Source organism: Zonotrichia albicollis, chromosome 1, assembly GCF_047830755.1.
Source record: "Zonotrichia albicollis isolate bZonAlb1 chromosome 1, bZonAlb1.hap1, whole genome shotgun sequence".
NCBI lineage: Eukaryota > Metazoa > Chordata > Aves > Passeriformes > Passerellidae > Zonotrichia > Zonotrichia albicollis.
In genome coordinates, this window is record NC_133819.1 from 32957256 (window position 1) to 32980914 (window position 23659).

The 23659-nt window shown below is 41.8% G+C and overlaps 2 protein-coding genes across 8 annotated transcripts in view; one reads left to right on the plus strand and one right to left on the minus strand.

The window, feature by feature from the left end:
• OSBPL3 (oxysterol binding protein like 3) overlaps positions 1–15301 on the minus strand; it is an 84664-nt gene extending 69363 nt beyond the window's left edge. For 5 of the 7 annotated variants that reach the window (XM_074537516.1, XM_074537509.1, XM_074537513.1 and 2 more), the window contains exon 1: positions 15161–15301. The gene's annotated coding sequence lies outside the window, so the exon portion shown is untranslated. Of the gene's footprint in view, positions 1–3147; positions 3167–4832; positions 4919–15160 lie in introns of those variants that run through there. The other 2 variants (XM_026799102.2, XM_074537497.1) reach the window with 2 other exon arrangements.
• On the plus strand, positions 883–16257 carry LOC141728545 (uncharacterized). The gene is made up of 2 exons (XM_074537569.1): positions 883–1169; positions 14560–16257. The coding sequence occupies exon 2, from the start codon at positions 15136–15138 to the stop codon at positions 15898–15900; it is 765 nt and encodes a 254-aa protein (XP_074393670.1). The 5' UTR covers positions 883–1169; positions 14560–15135; the 3' UTR covers positions 15901–16257.
• The last annotated feature ends 7402 nt before the right edge of the window (positions 16258–23659 follow it).

Below are 23659 nucleotides of genomic sequence, written 5' to 3' on the forward strand. Positions count from 1 at the left end.
GGCCAGAACTCCAAACTTTGTTCTCTCCCCCAAACTGTCATCTGACCATCTTACTATTTTCTCTCTGGTTTCATCCATCCCTTTCTCCTTTACTGAGAGGGGAAAAGAAGAATAATGCTACTTATTGAAAATAAAGTATTTACCAGACCATATGAATCACCAAATGCCACATTACCTGGCCCTTCACTTGTGCTGTAAAACTCCAGGACAGGCTGTGTTAGAGCTGTGCAAGCACTTTAGAGACACTGCCTGGAGGGCTGCCAAGAAGTACCTATGACACTGAACAAGACCAAAGGTAGAATGCCACTGATTTTCTGCCCTCTGACCTACCATTTGTGAGGTGCAGACCAGGCTGAATAGAACAGGTTAAAGGAACTATGTCTGTTTGCTGTTTAGGAGAGGTTTTAAAGCAAGTCTCCTGTCATGTTGCTGCTCTGCACTGGGAAATCTGTGCTCTGCTGCTAGCTGAGCTGCCCCAGAACAGAAAGGCTCCCTACTGTCAGTGCAGGCATTTACCAACTTCTGGTAAAGCACAGAATCATGGCATTTATTCCCATTAAGATTCTTCCTCCTGAAGTAACAAATCAAAGTTTGGATAAATAGCATCAAAAATAGGGATGAGTACTGGAGGCACTTTGTATAATAGATCTGGCTACTCTTACAGAACACGTTTTTATTTTAAAACTCTGCCCATCACAACAGACTATTCGGAACAAATGAAGGTTAAAAAAATCCCAAAGTGTACAAAACATCATGCCTGTACTGTGGATAAATATAGTCGTAGAGCAGCTCTGTGTTAGCTGCCATGAATCAGAGCTCAGTGCCCCAGAACTCCATGGGGCCCGTCCAAGCTGAGCCATTCCACTCCCAGGCAGGGCCAGGGCAGGCAGCCTGACAGCCAGGGCTGCACAGCTCCCGAGCACCAAACAGCCTCTCCCCACCTCTGAAACCACCCTGTGAGGTGCAGAGAGCAGGGACACACCACATGCTGCCTCTGAAGAAAAAAGCGACAAACCCACGCAAGCGAAGGGAGGGAAGAACAGAGGAGATCAGCCAAGGCAACTGCAGCATCAGAGCGGAAAGGAAGCACGCAGCAACGGTGCACAGACACACAGTGCCTCTAAATCTGGATCTGGGGATTAGCAGGAGGGAAAAGATACCACAAAAAGGTAATTTGTTTTCTCATCATCTGTAATACTGAAGAGATTGTGCTCTCCTCTCCAAAATTGGAACATGTACAGTGTAACTCCTTCCCCTCTTAAGAATCACGTGTATATAAAAAAAGCCACCAAAAAAAAAAAAAAAAAAAAAAAGGCATTATCAGCTTCAGGTCAGGACAATTGTGGCCTAAATATTCATAAAATTGTCATGAAAGCATTAATTCCAAAGCAATTATGTTAAAACAAGAAGATCCATCAGAGTAAATACATGACATCCACCAGAATAAATAAATACCATCCTGCAGAAGCTTCTACCTAATCACAATAAGTTTATTCAGAGACATTTTCCTGAACAAAAAAGGGGAAAAAAAAAATCAAACAGATGTGACCAGTCCAGATGTTGACAAATTCCAGAATCTATTTATTTACCAGATGTTTTCCTCTGCATCTGATGACCTGCAAATTTGCCTTAGCTGTAGCAATAGCAATAAACCTGGGCAACAGCCACTACTGTACTTGTGACTGAAAGAAAATGGCGTATAATAATTTTCAGTTAATTATTTACACTCACTTAAATGCAACATGAGGCACTTTTTATGTTTATAAAATATAAAAAAGCCACATTTAAGTGAACATTTTCACATATATTGGCTTTCCCCTCCTCTCTTGCTCTTTGTGTATTTCCCTGCTGATTCAAAGCTATATTCTATCTGGGTGTAGAAAGTTGCTTAAGGAGGGGGGACAGACTCTAGAGATTATTTATATGGCAGGACTTCAAACAATTGATCCAGCTATATCTCAAGTGACTTGATAAAAAGGCATTAAAATAATGAGCAGAGAGAAAGATGGGTGAAACATGACAGCATTTCGGAGTCACTCAGCAGGCCTCTCCTGCTCAAGGACTCTCAGTTATGACACAAGGACACTGACCATGAAGGTGACACACCCAGGGAGGGAATTACAGATGAAAGTGAGAAGTGAGAGTCGTTGGGCACCCACACAACCTCACATCCAACCTCAAGGCACAAGTAAAGGAAAATGAGAATGTGACCAAGAAGGAGTCTTATCTCTGATGGTTGGATAAAGGGCTGAAAGTCCTAGCACAGATTAGAACAGGGTTCAGGCAGACACACAGTCTGCCCGGGTAAACAGGCATGACGAGATAAAACATTCTAAAGCATTTGTGTACTTACAAAAAAAGAGGCCTCCTCTACAAAACTAATGCACCTGAATTAAACACAAGATTAAATATCATAAGGACAACAGCATCTTAGTGGCTAAAATAATGAAATGCACATGCTATTCAAAAAAAGCCCACAGAGGCAGGGGGTGTTCAAATATACACCACTTAATATTGTGATAGATTAAAAAAAAACCAAAAACACCCCAAACACACCATTGCAACAGAACTTACAGAATACAACTGAGTAAAAAAAAGAATAAAACAAAAAACACCAAACCAAAACCAAGCACACTTAAAAAGGACAGCCTTGTTCAGAGTCTGCAGTAGATTCAAAGAAACCAGCACTGCTACAGACTTCATTTCATTAGAATGAAAAATATCCCAGTGAGTTGGGCATTAGAGGAGATTAACTTATGACTCACATGAAGTTTAAAGTAGTCATGTAGATTGAGGAGTTCAGACTCTCTAAACTGAAAATGCTGAGTTGCTGCTTCATTAAATGTGCATAAACAAATCTAGAAATGCCTCATGGGATGCAGCATGCAGTACATAACTTGGAAGATGAAATAGCCCCAACTAGATAAGCACTTCACCACAGCTCCCAAAAGACAGAGAACAAGTTGATTAAAGAAGTTGCACCTCAGATGTTAAAGTACAGGAATGAAGTTACAGCTTAAAAAAATTCTGATTTAAAAATTAGAAACTAATTCTTCAATACCTCATAGAAATTATGTGAAGTAGTAACCTGGAAGTGAAAATATCTTAGTAAAGAAATAAATATAGGATGTCTACTATGAAACAGACCTGGAAACTACAAAAACCAGCATGAAATTAAAAGTAACATCTTCTTGAGCATGTGTGAAGAAAAACAGATGAAACCACTGCAGATTTCTGAAAAAAAAAAAAAAGGCAGATTGTGCATAGAGTTGCAAATAAAACTTTGATTTTATTCTCAAGCTTTTGTGTCTACTTAACATTGAGCCAAGGAAATAATTTAAAACCTACAATCTGTATTTCTAAAGCAGAGGAAAAAACCCAGCTGGAGATATTTTCTGATGGCAGGACAACAAACAGAATACCTGTCTTTAGAATTGAAACAGAGGGGAGAAAAGTAAAAAGATATCAGCCCTACTACAATCAGTACCATGCAGTCAATAGTAACAGAGTAACTTTTTGTAAAAAGTTAAAAACAAACAGGAGAAATCTTAGATCACATCTGGACTCGACAACAGCTGAATTAAAAAAAGTTAGTAAGGATCTTATTTGGTAGAAGAATTGCAAAGTGACTGACTGGCCACAGACAATAAAAAATTATCAGGCTGGACATGGATCACCAGAAGAAGTTGCCAAGAATTGTCTGGGAGCTAGTTTTATTTAATAAGGGACTTGAGGTGTCTACCAAAAGTTGCTGCTGACAAAAGGCACAGAGGCACATCTGATGCACTGAACAACTAGGACACCAGGCGAGAGGAGCCACATGAACACAAGCAGTGACAGGGAATGCAGTTTATCAGCCCTGGAGGCAAGGTCAGTGTGAAAAATGTGTATTTTATGATTGGCTTTTCGCAAATATTAAAATGAATATTAAATGTGTTGTGTTAGAAAGTAATGCTGTATTAATTCCTTTAAGTAGTGTGGTAAATATAGTTTTAGGTTATAACAAAATGTTAAAATAGAAACTATGCTATGTAGGATACATTTTTTTTCCTAAAGCAAGGACTCACACTGAGATAGCAGCCACAGGACACCTAAATCTTTCAGAGAAAGAGAATTTATTGCTCTCTTATCAGGAGAAACAAACTTTTTCCAGCCTCACACAGCCAGGACGACACCGTCAGGATTAAGAGAAAGAAGTTGACGCTGACCAGACAGAATCCTGTGTTTGAATGGAATTTATGCATCATGTGTGAGATGCATGAATATGCAACAGGCTGTTGTTTTTAAGGGTTAATCCTCTGTTAATGGGTGTCCTTTTTCAGGCTTAGGCAACCCAAAAAAAGGTACCCAGACTTCCGTAACTCTTTGTTTCTGTTGTCTCATATTGTCCCAGTTCAAATTGTCCAAATTATTATTACTCTAATCATATTACTATTTTTATAACCATTTTATTACTATTTAACTTTTAAAATTTTAAAAACAAGTGATTGGTGTTTTTCACAGTCAGGGTCCAAGGAGTAAGCCAAGCACAAGTCCTGCTGAGACTCTGGGAAGTGACCAAGGAGAGGAAGGCACTCACATGCATGGAATAAGTGTCTGATCAACACTACCAAATTAATAAAGCTATGAAAAGAGAAAAGAGCTACCCATTACATAAATTAAGTCATTTCCTTCAGAGCTGTGTAGGGAAATATCAAAAAAAGGCACTGCCAGTATCTAATCTGGTCAGAAGATTTAAAAATAGCACCTAAGACACAGGTGAGATATATGTAAGTTTATGCAAGGAAGATTGACAGCATAATATTGTTCCGAAATAAGTACCATAAGCATACCTTATCAGCCATATCACAAGATTCCCTGCATCTCTTCAAATCTAAATGCAAGTCTCCTTCACTGACTGGGAGAAAGAGAGTCACCCCTACAAAAACAGAGAGAAAACCACTTTACAAAGGGTGGAAATGCTCTTATAAATACCAAGAGAAAATACCAGTTTTATCCAACTGGGCATACAAGCTGGTTGTGAGTACTTTTAGCCAGAATCCTGGAATAAAATTTTAGTCCAAACACATAAGCTTTGAAATAATTTGTCAATGAGACAAGTTTTGACTACTTTAAGATGATGCTTGGGAACTTTGCAAAAGGGGATATACAAATGCATTGACTGCAACAAATACTAAATATGAGAATCCAGGAACTCTCTTCCAGTTGTATTATGTGCCACTACAGCCAGCTTCAGCAAGGAAGTCTTTATATATCACTTGCCAATGTTATTATCGCTGATTTAATCTGGGCTGAAAACTGACCTTGCCTTAATACTCTTAGGTTTCCATTAATAAAAAGAAATTACTTCATCTTTACTCACTTACATGTATTTCTTCTGTGCAAAGTTTTTGTGTGTCTTTATGGGTATTTTTTAAGGAATATAATTTTTTTAAGTGGTAGATAACAGAAATGGTATGTTTTAGAATCTATGTTTAGGTTTTATAATCTGTATTTAGACTACCAGTAATAGGTGGCTTCAATGACATCAATTCTGACAATGAAAGTTATGCATATTTTCTTCTTGATTTGATGTCAATGCTTTGCATGTCCTTGCCTTTCCAAAGACAGCCACACTCCCCAGACACAGAGAAACAAGCACTTCAGAATCTCAATGCAAGGAGGAAGTGGGAGATTATAGAACAATTCCCTTCTTCAAAGTCAATCCCAGCACAGATCTAACCCATCTATGCCTTGCAATTTTTCTGCACTCCCACATTTCACAAAGCATTTTTGCATGCAAATGTGTCAGTGGCATTCAAAGACTGGGCAAAACAACTTCATAAAATGACTTGGCTGTGTTTACTCAAAACACCCTCATGATTTTCAAGGGCCAAAAAAACCCACAAGGAAATAAAAAAGAAGTTGGTAAACCAGAATCAAAAGAGAAGAATTTAAGTTTTGGACATTAATATTTAAGAAAAAATAGAGAATCCTGTTTCCCTGCCCTTCATCCCTAGTTCCATTACTGAGTACCACTGTTCCTCTCAGTTTTAAGTGCATTATGCTGGGCTAATATAAGACATGATTTTATCAATAAATTAATGTACAACAAATGCACAGCCTGTACCATCTCTCTTCTTAAGTAAGCCATCACAAGGCAGATCAAGAAGCAATGCACTTGCAGAGTGTTGAGTAATGATATTAAGAAAGAAAATCCCTCAAGAATTCTGGTTCTGCAAGATGTGAGTGCTGGGAGACAGGCCATGGTGAGAAAGGCATTGCATCTTTCTAATGGTCAAGAGACAAACTTTTTTTCTTTTTAGCTTAGAACACAAAATTCGCTTAACAGCAAGCAAAGATGATTCTTTTGTAGAAGGGCTCTGGAGACTGAACTGCTATTTAAATTTGAGCAAACAACTCTCATCCTGCTCTGAACAGAAGGGTGTGTTTATGCTAACCATGCATTCTAGTCATATTAAAGTAAATAATGCAAACTCACTTGACAAGGAGTGTTAGGTAGTTCCATGTGACCTTTCATGTCTGGAATGCCAGGACTGAAATGGCATCCACACTTAAGAAAACACCAATATTTTCAAATGCTGAGCTGTGCCCCAAAAGCAAGATTTCCCAAGCCTCCTCAAATAGAAAGCTGTTATCTCCCAAAGTGAGAACAGTCACTTGGTGTCACTGAGGTACAGCCACTGTTCTAGCACCAAATTACTATGAGATTAAGAAATCCCCTTTAAAAACAGAGGTGGCTGATACTACAACCAGAAATAAATGGGAAGTTGCATTTTCCCTACTCATCTTATCCATGTAATCAACTAGGGCTAAAAGCAGATTATTAAACTTTTCTGGTGGAAACAATTACTTGCATGCATTTAAAAACACTCAAAGGTGTCCCATTACTTGAAACCTGATCTTTTAAAATGTAATATTATCTGTAAGGGATCTTCAGTACACCAACAATTGCACACACGTGACACGGCACAAGAAAGTGATATTGTGCACTTAGGCGTTCTGGCAATAAAGGAAAAAAAATATTATAAACCACACTTATAAAATATGCCACTTTGTCAAAGCCTGACATTACTTCCTTTTTCTTCTTTCAAAAACAAGCAAACAAATAGCAAGTGTCATCTGTGAAACTGTTATCCTGGCAATGGCTCTGCTGTTGATTTTCAAGTGCAAGCATTGATCCTGCTGAACTTCAAGTAGTAAAGTACAATATAATATTACACACAGGAAAATAAGCTGTAAAATTGTGTCCATGTGTGGAGAGAAAGCTATGATTCAGCCATCCTGTGGAACATTCTAATCTCTTATCTCTGAATCTGAATTTCTGTATTTATTTAGTGAGTGAAAAAACATGATTTCAGCAAAGCATTTGTATTCTTGTTCTAAGAAATATGATGTTAGAAAAGCTTGTTTCAACAAAACAATCTGGCTATCAGCTAAAAGGCAAGAACTTACTTTATCCACAGTAGCACTTCCCTCCCACAGCAAGTTCTCCTTTCTCAACAATTTGACACTCTCTAAGCACTGGGAGATATTTAATAAGTGAACCTTAGTTTTATAAGGTTTACAAAGATATAATTATGAGTGCTTCTGGTTTAATGTCTTACAGTTGAAATTGGTGGATTTGAAAGAGAGCAAGAAATCTGCAAGTGAACTCACTGATATACCTTGTTTTCTTTTTCTTTTTAAACAACAGGAAAGAATGAATCTGTTTTATACTTCCTGAATTTCAGCAGCTGTGGCAGTAGTGTAAGAACTATGAATTGTTAACTTCCTACTTAGGTCACTCAGTAAAACAATATCAGTGCCATTCAGTTAAGGAAGACAAGAATCAATCATAATACTTTGACTCGATATTTTTGGCACAGAAATTTTTCCTGGAATCTAAACCCAGCTGGCTGCTTTCTCAGCCTAGAAGTGGTACAGATACCACAGCTGTAGGCAAATGAGGGTCCATGATACATCTTTGTTGTCCATCATTCTATTCACTAAATAGTACTTGTTGACACTAGTAAGAGCACATCTACTGAATTCACATATTAAAAAGAAGCGTCTTTCTTGCCAAGACATGACAAAACCCTGCAGACCAACACCTAAACTCTTTTCCTTCCATTGTTTGACCTGAACCAGAAAGCAAACAAGAAATATTAACTCTTCTTTCCTAACAGGGTTGTTAGAGTTCCATAACAAGGCAAGATCTAGCAGAGATTCTCCTCTCTTCATATACAAATGCTGTTACTTGACTTCAGTATCAAGCCAATTAGAAAACCCCAGTAGCTCTAGCTCTTTTTAAAACTCAAATTGTCTCAGACAGACATCACCAATCCTCCACAGCAAGCCTACTCCAACAATGGAAGCACCCTGCTGTACAAGAGATGACCTGTACCCCAACCACAAGGCTGCTTATTGACTTTAAGGCACAGCCAAACTGGAAAAAAAGATCAAGACCTTGGCTGGCTTTTAAAAATTAATTTGTTTGTCTAAGATTTTGAAAAGCAGAATTGAACCACACTGCGCTTCAAAATACTCTAGTAAAATTATCACAGAATGGTTCAAGGTGGAAGAGATGCCCTCAGTTAGAGGGCATCTGGTCCAATCCCCCTCAAGCAGAATCACCTGAAATGGGTTATCCAGGATCACATCCAGAAAGCTTTTGAGCATCTCCAAGGAGGGAGACTCCATCTTCTCTGTGCCAGTGCTCATTCACCCTCCCAGTGAAGGGAAAACTTCCTGATGTTCATATGGAACCTCCCCAGTTTCAATGCCCACTGTCTCTGGTCCTCTCACATATCTCAAGTGACAAAGCTGTTATCAAGATGTTATCTTTTAAGGAAACTGAACACGGCTCTTCTGAATGATTCAGCTAATCCTATTTAACAGCAACAGCAAGTAAGATGGAGTTTTGACAAGCTCCCAGGGTAGACCACAGAGTCCTGTTAATTACTCTCATTAGCAAAATAAAAAAGTTAGGGAGAAGCCTTCTTTTTAGGCATAGTCTTAACACCTTTTCTTTTTTATTATTTTTTATTCCAATATTGCTTATTTAATAAGCAAATACCTTCAATCTTTCAGCAAAGATGTCAGCTCCAAGGAGCCTGATGCATTCTAGGTGGCCTACCTTCTTCGGAGGTGATGAATCATTGCTAGAAAGATGGACCTGCCAGCTAAATGGCTGCACAGACACAGATACATGCAATTAGGGGGGAAAACCCCACACAGCTACCAAACTGGGAAAGGCATCTCTCAGCAAGTGCCAGCCTGCCTTCCTCGGGCAAGCAGCAAGGCATCAGGGAGTTGAACCTGAGAGAGCCACCTCAAACTCCTAACCACAGTCATCTGCAACCAGCAGAGACTCAGCAGCCACTTCCTTTGGGGCTCACTTCATCTGCCCCCAAACACACAGAGCATAATCACTTGCCTGTCTTCAGGACTGCTGTTGCTACTGATGATTTACACGTTGTTATTTTAAATCAGTCAAGCACTACCACAGAAGATTAACAGACACTTGCTGTTTCCTTTTTTGAGGTATACGAGACTGCCAGTGACTGAATCACGTTCATAGTGAAACTTCCTCCCTTCCTCCCATCACAAATTGCACCTGAATTCAGATTTTATGCTGTCAAAGTTTTGTAGGGCATCTCAGCACTCATATTTGTCACAAGCAAGAAATATTGAAAAATGATAGAATCATTCACCCTCCTTCAGAATACAGTATTTTGTCAGACTATTAAACAAACTTCTTTTCTGGCAGCACAGTTACAGTTAAAGTAGTCTCAGCTGCCAGTATGAGCAGGATGCATTCCACATCATATTCAGGGCAGCTGCCAGGGTTATGCCTCACAGCCTGAGGTAGCACCAGAACCTTTTTGACAGACACACTTAGCAAGGCTGGTCTCAAAGTCGTACGTTGTCACTGCAGACAGGACGGAAAAAGTCCTGTTAAAATAAGAATTGTATATTTCACTTCAGCAACTATGAGCATGAAGTAACTCTATCCCTCCTCAAGGCTATTTTACTAGGCACACTGACAAAGCAATTATCTTGGAGAAGAGGGAGAGGTTGCAACAAAATGTTTTTAACACGTGTGACTGGCAAGATGGAAGAAAGTAGTACCGGAGACCTACATCCTGCCCTGCTCACATGAAAACTTGAAGGGCAGGACTTGACCTTCTGTAACAAGCAGAATTAACAGTGACACAGATGGGCTTGTGCACTGAGAAGGATAAAGCCTCCAGCACACATGGTTCTTTCCCTGATTGCCAGGCTGTTCAGAAATTGTCTCTCCAGGGGTTTCAGCTACTCTCTGGGCAGAGTGTACATGGAAGGCAAATGGAGTATATCCACACAGCTGCTCCTTGCAGAACCATGAACACCAGGAGCTTCATTCATTTTCACCAACAGCTCTATGAAAGTGGAACAGACTAAAATTAGAGCAGTAAAAAAGTGTAGTTTATGACTAGGAAAGGCCTCCAGAATGGCAAGAGTAAGTGGCACCAGATAAGAGAGAAGAGACCTAAAAGTGACCTAAGTGACTGGCACAAGAGATAGGAAATTACAGTGTGATAACAGACTCTGCAGTAGCATCATTAGCAATAATAAAATAATTGGCTACAACTAAGATGGGAGAAAAGTATGACTACATTCAGTAAGGGAACTATTTCAGATTTTTACCCTGAAAACATTCATCAGAGGATACACAGAATGGCCAGAAAGCCCAATACTTTTTTTTCCTCTAATGATAATAAAAAGTCACTACTGAAATTCAATAGATACCACTACAGTAAACACAGAAGCACAAATAAGGATAAGTTTCTCACCTTTACTGCTTTGTATTGTTACTGTCTTTGTTCTAGTACAGCAATTACATGCAACTGCTGCATGACAGCTGTAGCAACACATACTACCATGGTTTTGCTGTGATTTTTTTGAGGATTAAGTTCAACTAGCATAGAGGCAGAATATGAAAATTCTGAGTTGAAGATTCAATTAAAAAGTTGCTAATATGTAAAGATGAATCAAAAGAAAAATGTCATTAATTCTCAGCCTATGCATTACATCGGAAAGCAGAGGGAAGGGAGATTTGTTTGCACACTCCTGTTAATATAATTGCCAAAGAAAATGTTCAGAAGGAAATAATTAAGTGTTGACATGGCAGCAGCTGTGTTTGCCAAACTAAATATGATTCAGGTATCAAACTCCCACAACTTAAAGACTAGAAAGGAAATGTTCAGTTCAGGTACTTGTAGTTTAACAACTGGACTTGAATGACAAATCTAAAACCACAGATATATACACACAACTCATGGCTGCACAAGGAATGCAGAGCTTGCCTAGTATGCTTTTTAATGACTTCAAAGGACAAGTTCTCACATTCAGTCTAAGCAGTTACAATATTGACAAAAACAGAAACACATAAGACATCCTATCTGCAGCCTTTCTGCTGTGACTTACCAGATACTATTAGACAGCCACTATCTTTTTGTCAGGATGTCTGTCTCACAGCCAGATGTACAATTATTTAGTTTAGAGATATCTCTAAGAGCTAGATGCACATAGCAGCTCTCAGTGTACTCCCTAAGCTTAGGGCTTATATGTCAGTGAAAGTCAGTTCTCTCTATTTGTTCCTCCTGTTGCACATGACAGGGATTCCTGTCAAGTCTTGCTTATCAGTACGTATTTTGCACAATTCAAGGGGCATGTCTAGAATGGCCTGCATTCAAAGACTGAGAATCATTAGCAAATAGCAAACAGACATTGCAAAACCTGCTCAGCACCTGCCAGATTGAAAGCAGCTCAACTCTGTTTCTTGACTTTCATGGTTAACATCATAGAGTGCCCAGACACTGCAATAGGATTAGGCCCTGCTGCGCTCAGTGCCTCGCACCAGCACGTGACTCGTACCCTAAGGAGCTTGCACTGACTCAGGCACACCAGAGAGGCAGGACAGCAGAGGCTGAGCTGCAACGGCCAAGTACATTTCCCACTTTCAGCTAGCATTCCAAGAGTCCTCACTGCTTCTAGCAGCAAGGCAGGTACCAGACTTGCCATGGAATTTGTATTTTAGAAAAAAAAAAACAAAACAAAACCGAACTCCCCAAACCAACAAACAAACAAACCCAGCAGCTACAGCACCTCTGATCATTTAAAAATTATCTCAGTCACAACAGCTGAACATGGAAAATCAGAAAGAATTTGTTCAAGTTTGCCATTTTCTTCCCCAGCTGAGGCAGTCCTCAACTTTATTTTTAAATGTTTCAAGTGACTTGCAACAACCTGCACGAGCTCCATGCTGACAGAGTTCCAAAACCCCAACGCTGTTCACTCATGTCATAACTTCATATATAATAGAATCTATTTCTGAACATACACCCTATGTGAAAGCCACAAGCATCTTCAAGAACTCTGCACGAGTAACAAGCTAAAACAGATTTAAGGAAGGAGTCAGAGATATCCTGCCTCCCAGGGTCAGACCCAGAGCTGTGCTTTTCTTAGCTATCATGCCTGCAGCTTCACCTAGGCTATCATAGTCATTAGCATCAACACCCACATCACTCAACCTTGAAGGCAGACAGAAAACCTCCCTCTAAGGTAATTAGAAATTAACATGGAAGAGATACGTGTTATGTTAGTAGAATAAAGACAAGCGCCCACCTACAACAGGACAGAATGTTACAACACCCAAAACCTCCTTGTCCTTCAGATAAATGACAATCTTAAGGAATCAAATTCGTATTTCAAGGCACAGTATTAAAGCACGTTGCACAAGTGACAGCTGCAGGAGCCCAAAAACAGTGTCTGCCCCCCAAAGTATAATGTTTGAACATAATCACTAATGCAGAAGACAGACATGCAAATCCAGCATCTCAAAGAGCAGAGCAGGGTAAATTTGGAAACATATTAGTCCCGGTCCAGAGAGTTGTTTGTCAGATCTCAGTGTATCTGCATCCTATTATCTGAAACTTGATACAGAAAAAAGCAATTAGATTCTCCTAGAAGTTCCTTTGCTACCTTAGTAGCAATGCATCACAGTATCTATACCACAGCCTTTTATCAGCAAAACTTTGCTAATTCGGTAGGTCAAATCTTACCTGCACTAAAGTAGATTAAATTTAATGAGATCAAAATATGCTGACACAGATAGTACACTGCTTCTGACATAAAAAAGTACCCCATGCATGGTAACACACTCCTTCTGCTGCCTCATTCATCACTGCATGGTTTTGAAATGCACTTTGCAGCAAATCCAATTTAAATCTAAAACATATTAGTACTTTAGATATGAATTTACTTTTCTATAGAAAGGCTTTTGTCATTTGGTAGCTAAGAGCATCATTTGTAGAAACTGAAAACTCAGCTTTACAGTTAGAAACCATAAGGTCCGGGAAATGCCATGTTTCACTCTGATTTCTCCTCAGTATGTAACAAGATCTAGAGAATGCAACAAACGCGAGAATTAAGCGGACACGCATCTGTTTATAATAGATGTGGTTTGAACAAGACCCAATTCTTTACAACAATGTACACATATCTACTTAAAAACCCAAATAAGGTTTTGTATAAAATACAGCATACGTACATTTGCAACAGTGAATGAGCTAGCCACACACAGAGTGTTGCAACAGGCAGACTCCAGCAGAGCCTTACCATCATTTCCTGTCCTTGGTGAACACACCAATAATTTCAGCACAACCACAACTCTTCGGTGCACACACAGAGAACATCTCCAACACCTAAAAATCCCCTCCCACCTTTCCTGCATGCAAACTCAGATACTATACAAAATCATAAAAGAGATGACATAAGTGGGCCTAATGCAATGTGTGGGGAAGGCAGTATAAGCGTAAATAGAAAGAGAATTAAGACTTGTGAATGCTGTTGCTTTGAAAATTGACAGGAGCCACAATGGGAAACTAGTTAATCTCTTAACTAGTTTGAATCTATTGGGAGTGCAGACTGGGGAGCATTATTTAAAGATATATTTTAAAAAACCATTTTAAACAATAAAAAAAAAACAAAGCTCATGGAAATTAAAGTTGTTGCTACCCAGGGCTTTACAGAAAATGCCCATGAAAACACACGCTTTAAATACCCAAACCGGACTTACAAGCTCTGTTGAAATTAAGTATAGTGAAACACTCTGAACTCTATGATTAATCGATGAAAGTCAAGGCATGAAGCAACTGTTCCCTTTGTGCCTTCTCAAGAAAACAGAGAAAGAAAAACACGGTTACCATCATTAGCGGCCTAGGACAAAAACATACGGCAGAAAATTACCTTACATTTATCAAATATCCATTTCTCTAGCTGTCCTAGATATGCTCCTAGTAAAAACGAAACAGTCTCAATGAAGAGTACTTCACTGTCACTGAGCTCTGAAATACTGTACACCAAACAGTTTTCAAATAATGGAGTGTGTAACAGCTCATATTGTCTAATTGGTTCTCAAATGGAAATTAAATCAACCTAGAAACAAGCTGGATTTAATTAACCTATTTAAGATAGAGACAAGAAATAGTAATAATAATAATAATGGTGGCTTTTTTTTCTTCTTTATTTTAGATGAGCACAGAGAGCCACAGATTGAGCAGAGATCGATGGCTTTGCAAACACGCCCAAGATTTCTGAAGTTCCAGGGATTTCACAGCCAGCCGGCTGCCGGGCGATGCCCCGGAGCCGCAGCGGCGGGGAGAGCTGCTCCAGCCATCCCCGGGGCAGCGGCTGCCCGGTGCGTCCCGGCTCACCGGGAATTCGCTCCGGCTGGTGCCGCATGGAGCATGAACCCCTCAGCAGCAGCTCCCGGAGCAGGGGAGGTGTCTAAGTTGGCTGTCGCTCGGAACAGCTTCGTGTGGCTGTGACAGCGCGGCCGGAGACCCGCGGGCGGCGGGAGGGGGCTCGGCGGGATGAGCGCTGCGCCGGCAGCAGCAGCCGCTGCCCGTCCGCCCGCCCGCCCGCGCCCCGGCCGGCAGCCGCGGGCGCCCTCGCTGCCAGCCGGGCGTGAAAGGCGCTTGCTGAGCGCCAAAGCGACACTTTTCCCGTGTGCCGAGTTCGCCGGCTGCCGGCCCGCCCCGTCCCGTCCCGCGGAGCCCCGGTTCGCCCCGCAGCGCTCCGCCAGCCCGTCCCGTCCCATCCCATCGCATGCATCCCTACGGCGGACACCCACCTGAGCCCCACTCCTACGGCCGGCCGGGCGCCCCCGCCATGGCCCCCGGGCAGCGGCGCCCCGCAGGCAGGAGCGAGGAAGGAAGGAGCCCGGCAGGACCGACAGCCAGCATACAGGGCCGATCCGGCGGAGCGCTGGCTCGGCTGGCAGGGAACACCCACGAGCGGGACCGGCGGCGGGACCGCCGCGCTCGAGTGACGGCCGCGCCGGCCAACGGGAGGAGCCTGCGCTGCCCCCGCCCCGCCGCCGCCCGGGGCCGCCGCTGCCGGTGCCGTGCCCGCCTTCCCGGGCGGCGGGGCGGGGGCAGGGGGTGTTTCCATGACGTCAGGGGCAGCGCCCGCGGACAGGTGGGGAGCGGAGCCGAGGGGACACGGGGACGGGAGCCCCGGGGACAGGAGCCCCGGGCTAAGCCGCAGCTGAGCCCCCGAGCCCGCCCTAAGCGGCTGGGGCGGGGCAGGCGCGGAGCTGATCCCGCAGCGACCCGAGGGAGCCTCGGCAGCGATGGCTCCCGGAGCCGCCGGGTCCCGAGGGAGCGCTCCCCGCGCCGCAGGGGCGAAGTGCGAGGCAGAGGCTTTGCCGGGGGATCGCCGCATCCACAGCAGCCTGCGGGCATCACTTCCCGCGCACGGCGAGCGCTTCCCGCGCCTCACCTCGCCATCCGCCTCGGGAAGGGCTCCTCCGTGGGAGAACCACCCCTCCCCGCCTTCCCCCGCTACTCCTTCCCTGAACCGGCATCCTAAAATTATCGTGGTTCTCTGTACCTTATTTAAAAATAAACGTCTTGAATGACTAATTACATCCAAGCCGTTGGAAGCGCGCTGGACAGCTTCCATGAACCCTTAATGTGTGCACTAAATCTTTCAGAAATTGTTACTGCTTGCGAGGAGGTAGACGGGATGACCTGGCACACCATTCACACCGTCTTTACTTACAAAGTGCGATTTAATTCACACTTAGGGGAAACGGAGGGGGGCGGGAAGAACCACCCCGGTTTCTTTACTCAGACTCACATGCCCAAAACATCAGCTGCTTCTCAATTCCATTCAGAATTTGGTGATTTCTCGACTGGAGGGAAACAGAAACCTTTTTCTTCATTAATACCATTCATACAGCATTAAAAAAGAGCAGAAACATTTGTAAGAGCAAGCTTAAGTGACTTCCTGAAAGTTGGGAATGGTATTTACAGATTGGAACTTAAGGCAGCATAGTACATAGCACCTTGAACAAAGTCTTGTAAGGGCTTGAGAGACGCTGCAGAACATCACTTTTAGTAAGGACAGCATCCACTGAAGGCTTCCCAAACCATCAGCAGCAGCGTGACCCAAACACCCTGAAAGCTGCTTTCAGAGCTGGCCTGTGTGATGCTACAGCAGGGAGGGCTCCTGATGCCTCTGCTGCTGGCTGCAGCTGTACAGACTGACTGTGGCTTAAGGAGACGCTGCCTACACAATCAAAGCTCAAGCAACGACTTTTTAGCATCAAACTCAATGAAAAGCAACAGAAGTAGTTTTAGTTTTCATAGTATTGTTTACTGTAGCTCCAAGTCACTGCTGTGGGAGTTCAGGCATTGCCAGAGGGTATATATCTGTTTGCAAGCAAGTAGAGTTTAACAATAACATTTAGCAATTCCTTGGGTTTCAGATTTTATAAAAGTTTGATTTTATAAATCCCAGTTTTAGGACTAAATTACCAGTGCCTGTCATTTTAAAGAGCACAATTTTTGAACTAAAGGCACCAAACAGCCTGCAGCATCCATTCAGTTAAGGAAAAATTAGACACCTGGAATATGTTGATCATATACCTTTCTATTGTTCCCATGATGTTAGGATGCACTATGATGCACATTGCTAGGTAACAGCATGTTTCCTATGCATGTGTGGCCTCTTCCAATTTCCACTGAAATCAAACTCAGACCACCTCTTTATTTAGAAAGTAACCATGTGTCTACCTGAAAATGTACAAACTCCAGACCCTGCAATAAAAAAGACACAAAATGCAAAAATAAAATTATCTTCCAGACCAAAATCTTCATCTTGAGTCCTTCTGTATAGATGTTGGCCTATTTGAGATTCCTGAAATATTTAGGCCTTCTATTGTTCCTGTGTAAAAAATATGGCCTGGGTGCATCCATGGGCTGTATTACATTATTTCACTGGAGTTACATCAGGAAGGAGCTTGATCTTCTTATGGATTTAGGGTTTCATTTCCTTTCCTTTTTTTCTTTCCTTCTGTCACACAGAAACAAGGAAAAAATATCAGTGCTCTGTTTTCCTGTGCTCAAGAAAAGTTTTGAAATAAGGTAATAACCAGCCTTTTGAGAACAAGGTTCTTTCTGTTAGAAAAGCAACATACAGAGAAATAGTGACAGTTCATTATCTGAGATGGCAAGATACAATGTGGTCATACACATTGAAGGAAATGTATGGGCAGAAAGCCTCTGTGTGAATATAGATTGCTGTTTTTTTGTTCTTAGTAGATCCATCAACACAAACTCATCCGGTTTATAATCATAAAAGGAAGGTGGTTAGGGTGTTCCTCAGCAACATGCACTTAACCTTCGATTTATCCTTGCTCTCTGGGTTTTCTGATTGATGGAGCCTCATGACACAGTAATCTTTTCAGAGCTATTAAGAAGAGGAACTCCATTCTGCATAATCCAACAGGTATTTTTTAAATTCAATTTCCCTTTGATCTGTTGTAATTCAGAATTAAATTACATGGTCTGAATTAAAACTCTACCAAAACATGTGTTCTTTCGGCTTGCTCTTTCCTGTGGTTTTGTAAAGACAGTTCATAATAATGTTTCCAGTGGTGCAATGAAAGGGATTGTCTTTTGATTTCCAGCTTGATTTTTTTCCTTTAATTATTAGGTAAAAATAATTATTGCATCCCTATTGAACTCAAAGACAAGCAATGATGTCTCATGTTTAAGCAGTCTTAGTCTGGTGAGTGAGCCAGCTTCCATTCCATGTGTTTGGACCACAAAGAGAAAGGCTCATTATGAGACACAAGTTTTGTCCTGTGGTTTGAGCTGAACAACTGACAAATAAGTTTTGCAAAGAGTTTCTACATTTACAGCATATGGGTATATTTATCAGTATTTGTGTGGCTGAGGTGTGAGCAGCACAAGTTGTGCACATTGCAAAGTTATTGCATTCATCTGTCTAACTCCTCTGATGACTATGCACATATATTTTCAGTCCTGGACAGGAGTTATCTATCTTGAAATTCAGAAACATCTTTCTTCATGCACAAAAAATAAATCTGTCCTTGAGAGCTTTCTTCTTTCCACCAGCCCTCCCCATGATGTAATTTCTGTCCTTATGCCAGTCCCTTCTATGTTATTCTTGGTCACCACTGAGGAGCCTCTATCCCTCTGACAGTGCTTTGGCAAACGTGGCTGTTGTCCTGTTGCACTTACTGGCTGGTATTATGGAAGCTCTTGGCACCACCTTTCATGTGTCTTTCTTGCTGGTACTTCTAAATTCTTATCTCCCTGGGCTGCCCAGGCCTCTTTTCACATGACCATGGTTACTGGGTCTTCCATGACTTGTCTGGCTTCCCAGCTAGAATTAGCCTTGTCAGATTCCCTTGGGAGTCCTTCTGGATACCTCTGAGGTAAAAGCATATCATATGTGTTGCAAAATTAAATAATTTTTGCTATACTTTTAGCAATCTTGACTGTGCCTCACCATTTGTATGTCATTAAGAGCTCTACAGTTGTGGGGGAAAGCAGACCTGCTGTCACAACACCCTTTGCTCTTTTTCTTCTTACAAATTGCTATATTGATTTTTGTTTACTTATTCAGATGAGGGCAGAGAGAGAGCAGGAAGGCTTGTAGTCATTCCATCTTGGCAAAGCAGGTGGGTGGGCAGAAGGAAGTCAAAATGGGAAGATGAAAAACTGAAAAGGAGTTAATATCCACCAGCTGGGCCCTCAGGAAGAGAGTTCCTGTGCCAAATGGTCAAAAGAAGTTTGACCTGTACAAATGTACAGAGCTGGATAGGTTGAACCAGGCAGCAAACATAAAAACGATGCACAGATTTACTGTGGCTGCCAGGAATGACCATGCATAGTGTATAGCTGTGTAACATGACATGATTTACACAACACAACATGACATACATAACACGACAGGATAACATAACATGGCTTCACAGCCTCTTTCCACAACACCGCTGATCTGTCCCAGAACGCACCAATGCACACCAAAGAAATAGAGAAGGCATGCAACATATGTTGCTCAAAAAAAGACTCAAAAGCCAAAAATGCAGACTCTCAGGAACCCCATCTTTTGTGAGTGTGTGTGGTTTTGTGCATTACCTGCCACAGTAGGATCTGTGGACTTGGCAGTCACTGAATTCCAAATAGTAATGTCCATCATGAGTATTAAAAGCACATTTCTTGCTGTTGATTTGAGTTTTATTTGTCTATTTTACTTAGCTCCAGGGAAACTGTGAGGGCTCACTTGCATTTGGTCTGGCTCCCGGGCTTACTGCATTTGAGAGCCAATTTCGAATGTCAAGTGGTCACTGTGTGGTGGATGAGTAAAATTAACATCAAGACCTCTAGAAAAACAGGCAATAAAAAATAACTGAGTTTCTTCTTTACACAGACGAGGACATTTTTCAAGTAGTAACTTAATACTGCCTCGGAAACGAGAGGAAACTTCAAAATTTTCAAGAGAAAGTTATTCTGATTTTTTTTATAGTAGCATTTTCCCTTAAGAAGAGAAGTTAAACAAACTGGCAATTGGAGATTCTGGATTTCTCAGTCTTGTGCTGGTTTCATACATACCAGATGCTGTTTTATAACATTTGTCCTCCTCCCCCTCATTGGTGACTATTACTCATTTGTCCCAGCGTTCTGGGATTTTAGTATTTATCTAAAAGGCAGTCAGATGGAAAAAAAAAAAAAAATTAGTCCTAATTTTTTTTTTTGTATTACTTAAGGCAAAAAACATCAGAGTACATGGAGGTTTACCATATTTAGAAAGCATGTTTACAGAGATGTGATACAGGTCTCTGCAGAATCTGGCAGCCAGACGCTGTTCAGCTGGCAGAGGGCAATGCAGCCATTGGGCAACTCTGGAATTCAGTGCACTGCAGGCCAGGTTATCCCTCCCTGCTGATGCAGGCCTGGTTGTTCAGATTGCTGCTGAGGGGTTCTGCCTGGACTAGGAGAGACAGAAACCTCCTGTGGGGCACAAAGGATTAGCAGAGAGACTCCACACCCATGGGTCCTTCAGCCTTTTAGAGTCTCACCTAGATGCAGATGGAAGACTTAATATATTGTCTATTGCAAACAAAGTTTCTCCTTACTTTCTGGGCTCTGGGTGAGGTCCAGGCCTACCTCTTGTGTTCTTCTTCGTCCTTCAAGTATTGCACACAGCATGGAGCACTTCAAACCCAGAGGTTAGGTCCCTGTTCTTTTCTCAGAGGATCTGCACACAGGTTCTTTAATCTTTGACGACTATCATGCTTTCTGCTTTGAGAGTAGGATCCCAGTTTCTCTTATTAGTCCTAACTTTGCTGTTCCTTTCCTTTGAATACACATGAGGAAAAAAATGCAGATACACTAGTACACAAAAACTGCTGATGCAAAGTTATTTAATTCTTTTGAGACACAGAAGGTAAGATAAGACACTGAGTTATTATCTGGAAGACCATGGTGTGGGAGTTCACAAAATCAGAGAGTTTTGGGAAAGCTGCAAAAGGCAGGCCTCAGAGACAGCAGAACTGTGATTAGAGCTAAGCAGTAGCCATGAGATAGGTCAGCAGAAAAAATTATTTAAAAAGTAGAAAAGCAAGGACAAATAGAACAATGGTCTGTGTATTTACGCTTCTGTAGAAAAACTCCCTAAGCTACAGAAAAGTTTATCTAGCAAGATATTAGGAAATTTGAAGCTCAATAATGGAGTTCTATGCATTGTATTTTAAGGCATACAAGTAGGTATTGTATTTGAAATAAGCAAGTATTGTTTTAACCAAGGGTACATGTGCTTATAGTGGTTGGATAGAACTACTGTCAATATGCTTTTGCTTTGTTTGATTGGTCAAAAAACTTATGAAGTAAGTTGTAATATTAAGTTCTTCGTTTGCTGCCTGGGATGTGAGCTGATGGCATCTTCCCATTGTTATAACCATGTAATGAGACTGATGCTGAAAAATAAACCAGCTCAAGGCACATTCCTCAGCAGTCCCATCCCGCTTGTGATTTGTACCTATACCCCCGGCCAGTGATAAACCATGGGACAGATACCTTTGCATTTAGCTTCAAAGGAAAATAACTTATATTGCTCAAACCTTGTAAATTGGACCTACAAGGTACATTTCCTGCCAGCATGAACAATGTTTTCCATTGTGTGAACTCCCTGAAATTGCTAGTACTTCATTTGAGTGCACGTGATACTCAGCAAGTGTCAATAATGGCAGTAACAAGCATGACCTTGACAATGTGTGCAAGTCCAGCTTGACAGACATTAAACTTAGCAAACAGTTATTCCTGGCTGGCATCAGAGCAGAAGAACAGAGAACTAACTCTCCTCATACTCACTTGAGAGTTAGGCTTCTGGCCTCCAACCAAAGAGCTGTTCCAGAGCCTTCCTGCTCCAGTGATCAGACAGTCTCCTGGCTCTCAGACTGGGCACAGTTACACCCAGTTTGTGCCTGTTGATACCTCTCACCCTATCGTGGTTTAACCCCTCAGTCACTCCCTCTCTGCCCCACAGTGAGATCAGGGAGAGAATCAGGACGATAAAGCCAGAAGGCTCATGGGTTGAGACAGAGACCGTTTAATAGGCAAGGAAAAGCTGCACACACAACCAAAGCAGAACAAGGAATTCACTGCTTCACAAGGCAGCCAAGTGTTCAGCCATCTTCAGCAGAGCAGGGCCCCATCATGCCCGACGTGTGCTTGGGAAGTCAAACTCCAAATGTCCCCCTCTTCTTCCTTCTTCCCCCTGCTTTATATACATGATATCACATGGTCTGGAATATCCCTTTGGACAGCTGGAGTCACCTGTCTGTGTTTCCTCCCAACCTCTCCTGCACCCCCAGTCCCCTCACCTCCATTATAGTATAAAAAGCAGAAAAGGCCTTGGCTGTGTGCAAGACCTGCTCAGCAATAACAAAAGTATATCTCCTCTATCACCACTGTGCTCAGCACAAATTCAAAAGACTGCCCAAGTCTAGCTACTGTGAAGAAAATTAGCACTACCCCAGCTAAAACAAGCACAACCTCCCAGACCTGCACCTCACCAATACTTAATGTAGCAAAACTATCCATTGTCACAGCTACTAGACACATGTGCATGGGTCAGAATTTCACCAGATGACTGTAGAAAGCATGCCTGTTTCTGCTGTGAATGAACTGCTCATTTGTATCTGGAGACTTCCATGAGGAAAACTGTTCAGTCTGATTGCCAAGCTACTGTTAGCTGAGGGAAAGAACTAAGCTAGGTGGGTTTGAGTTCTGCTGGGGTACAGTAGCAGCCTCTCCTCTTTCTGTACTGCAGCCATTGGTGTCATGGCCTGAGTTTTAAAACAGCTCAGATGCATACTAGTAAGCTTACTTCCCACTTTTACTGCTCCTAGTAGGCATTATTTGAAAGAAAAATATGTCTTCCCAGACACCATAAGCCTGGCTCCACACAAAAGAAGTCAATAAGTCCAAGCAGACTTTATCTTTTTATTTGCCAGAGGTCAGCAATGGTTCCAGGGAGAAGGAACATCCAAGAAATCAAATCTTCTGCTTTGTTTGAAATAACATTACCATTCTAGACAGCAGCATCAGACGATATCTAGAGCTGCTGAAATCAATGGAAAAATCATCCTGTAAATTCAATGTGTCAGATGCCTCACCTAATGGATCAAAATGTTGAGTGAATGTGATTTCCCCTTGCATATTAAGATATTGATGAGAATCCAGGGAAGACAAGTACTCCCCCCACTATTGCCTTGTGATAATTGAGGCAAGATGGGCCACAGGCTGTTGTTCAATGCATCCATGCTGTTCTTCTAAGGGTTTACTGCTGAGAATGGTTCTCTCTGGTTAGGAAAGTTTTGACAATGACAAAGCAATGAGAATTGAACTCAAAGGTGATTGCTGAGAAAGAGAAGAACAAGAGCATTTATGGCACTAGTGCCACACTTTGACAAACTGGCTGACAAAGTAAAATAGAGGAAAAGCAAACCTCCCACACAGTCCACCTTGGGCAAATACAAATACAGAGGTCACGAGCAAAAGGTATGAAGGGAAGTTTACTCAGCTGCAGCCCAGGTATAGCCAGTTCTTCAGTCATCTCAGCCTACTCAGTTGCTGCTCAGTCACTTAGCACAAGTTCAATCTCAGCCATGACAGAGATGTGCAGCTGCCTTTCCACTTTCCTGTCTCCAGAAGAGGTGTTGGAAAGAGATATCTGTATAAGGTTTTAAAGTCAGCCACTTCTAAAATTTATTTTTGAATACAAATAGATAGAGATTCATCAGCTGTTAAGA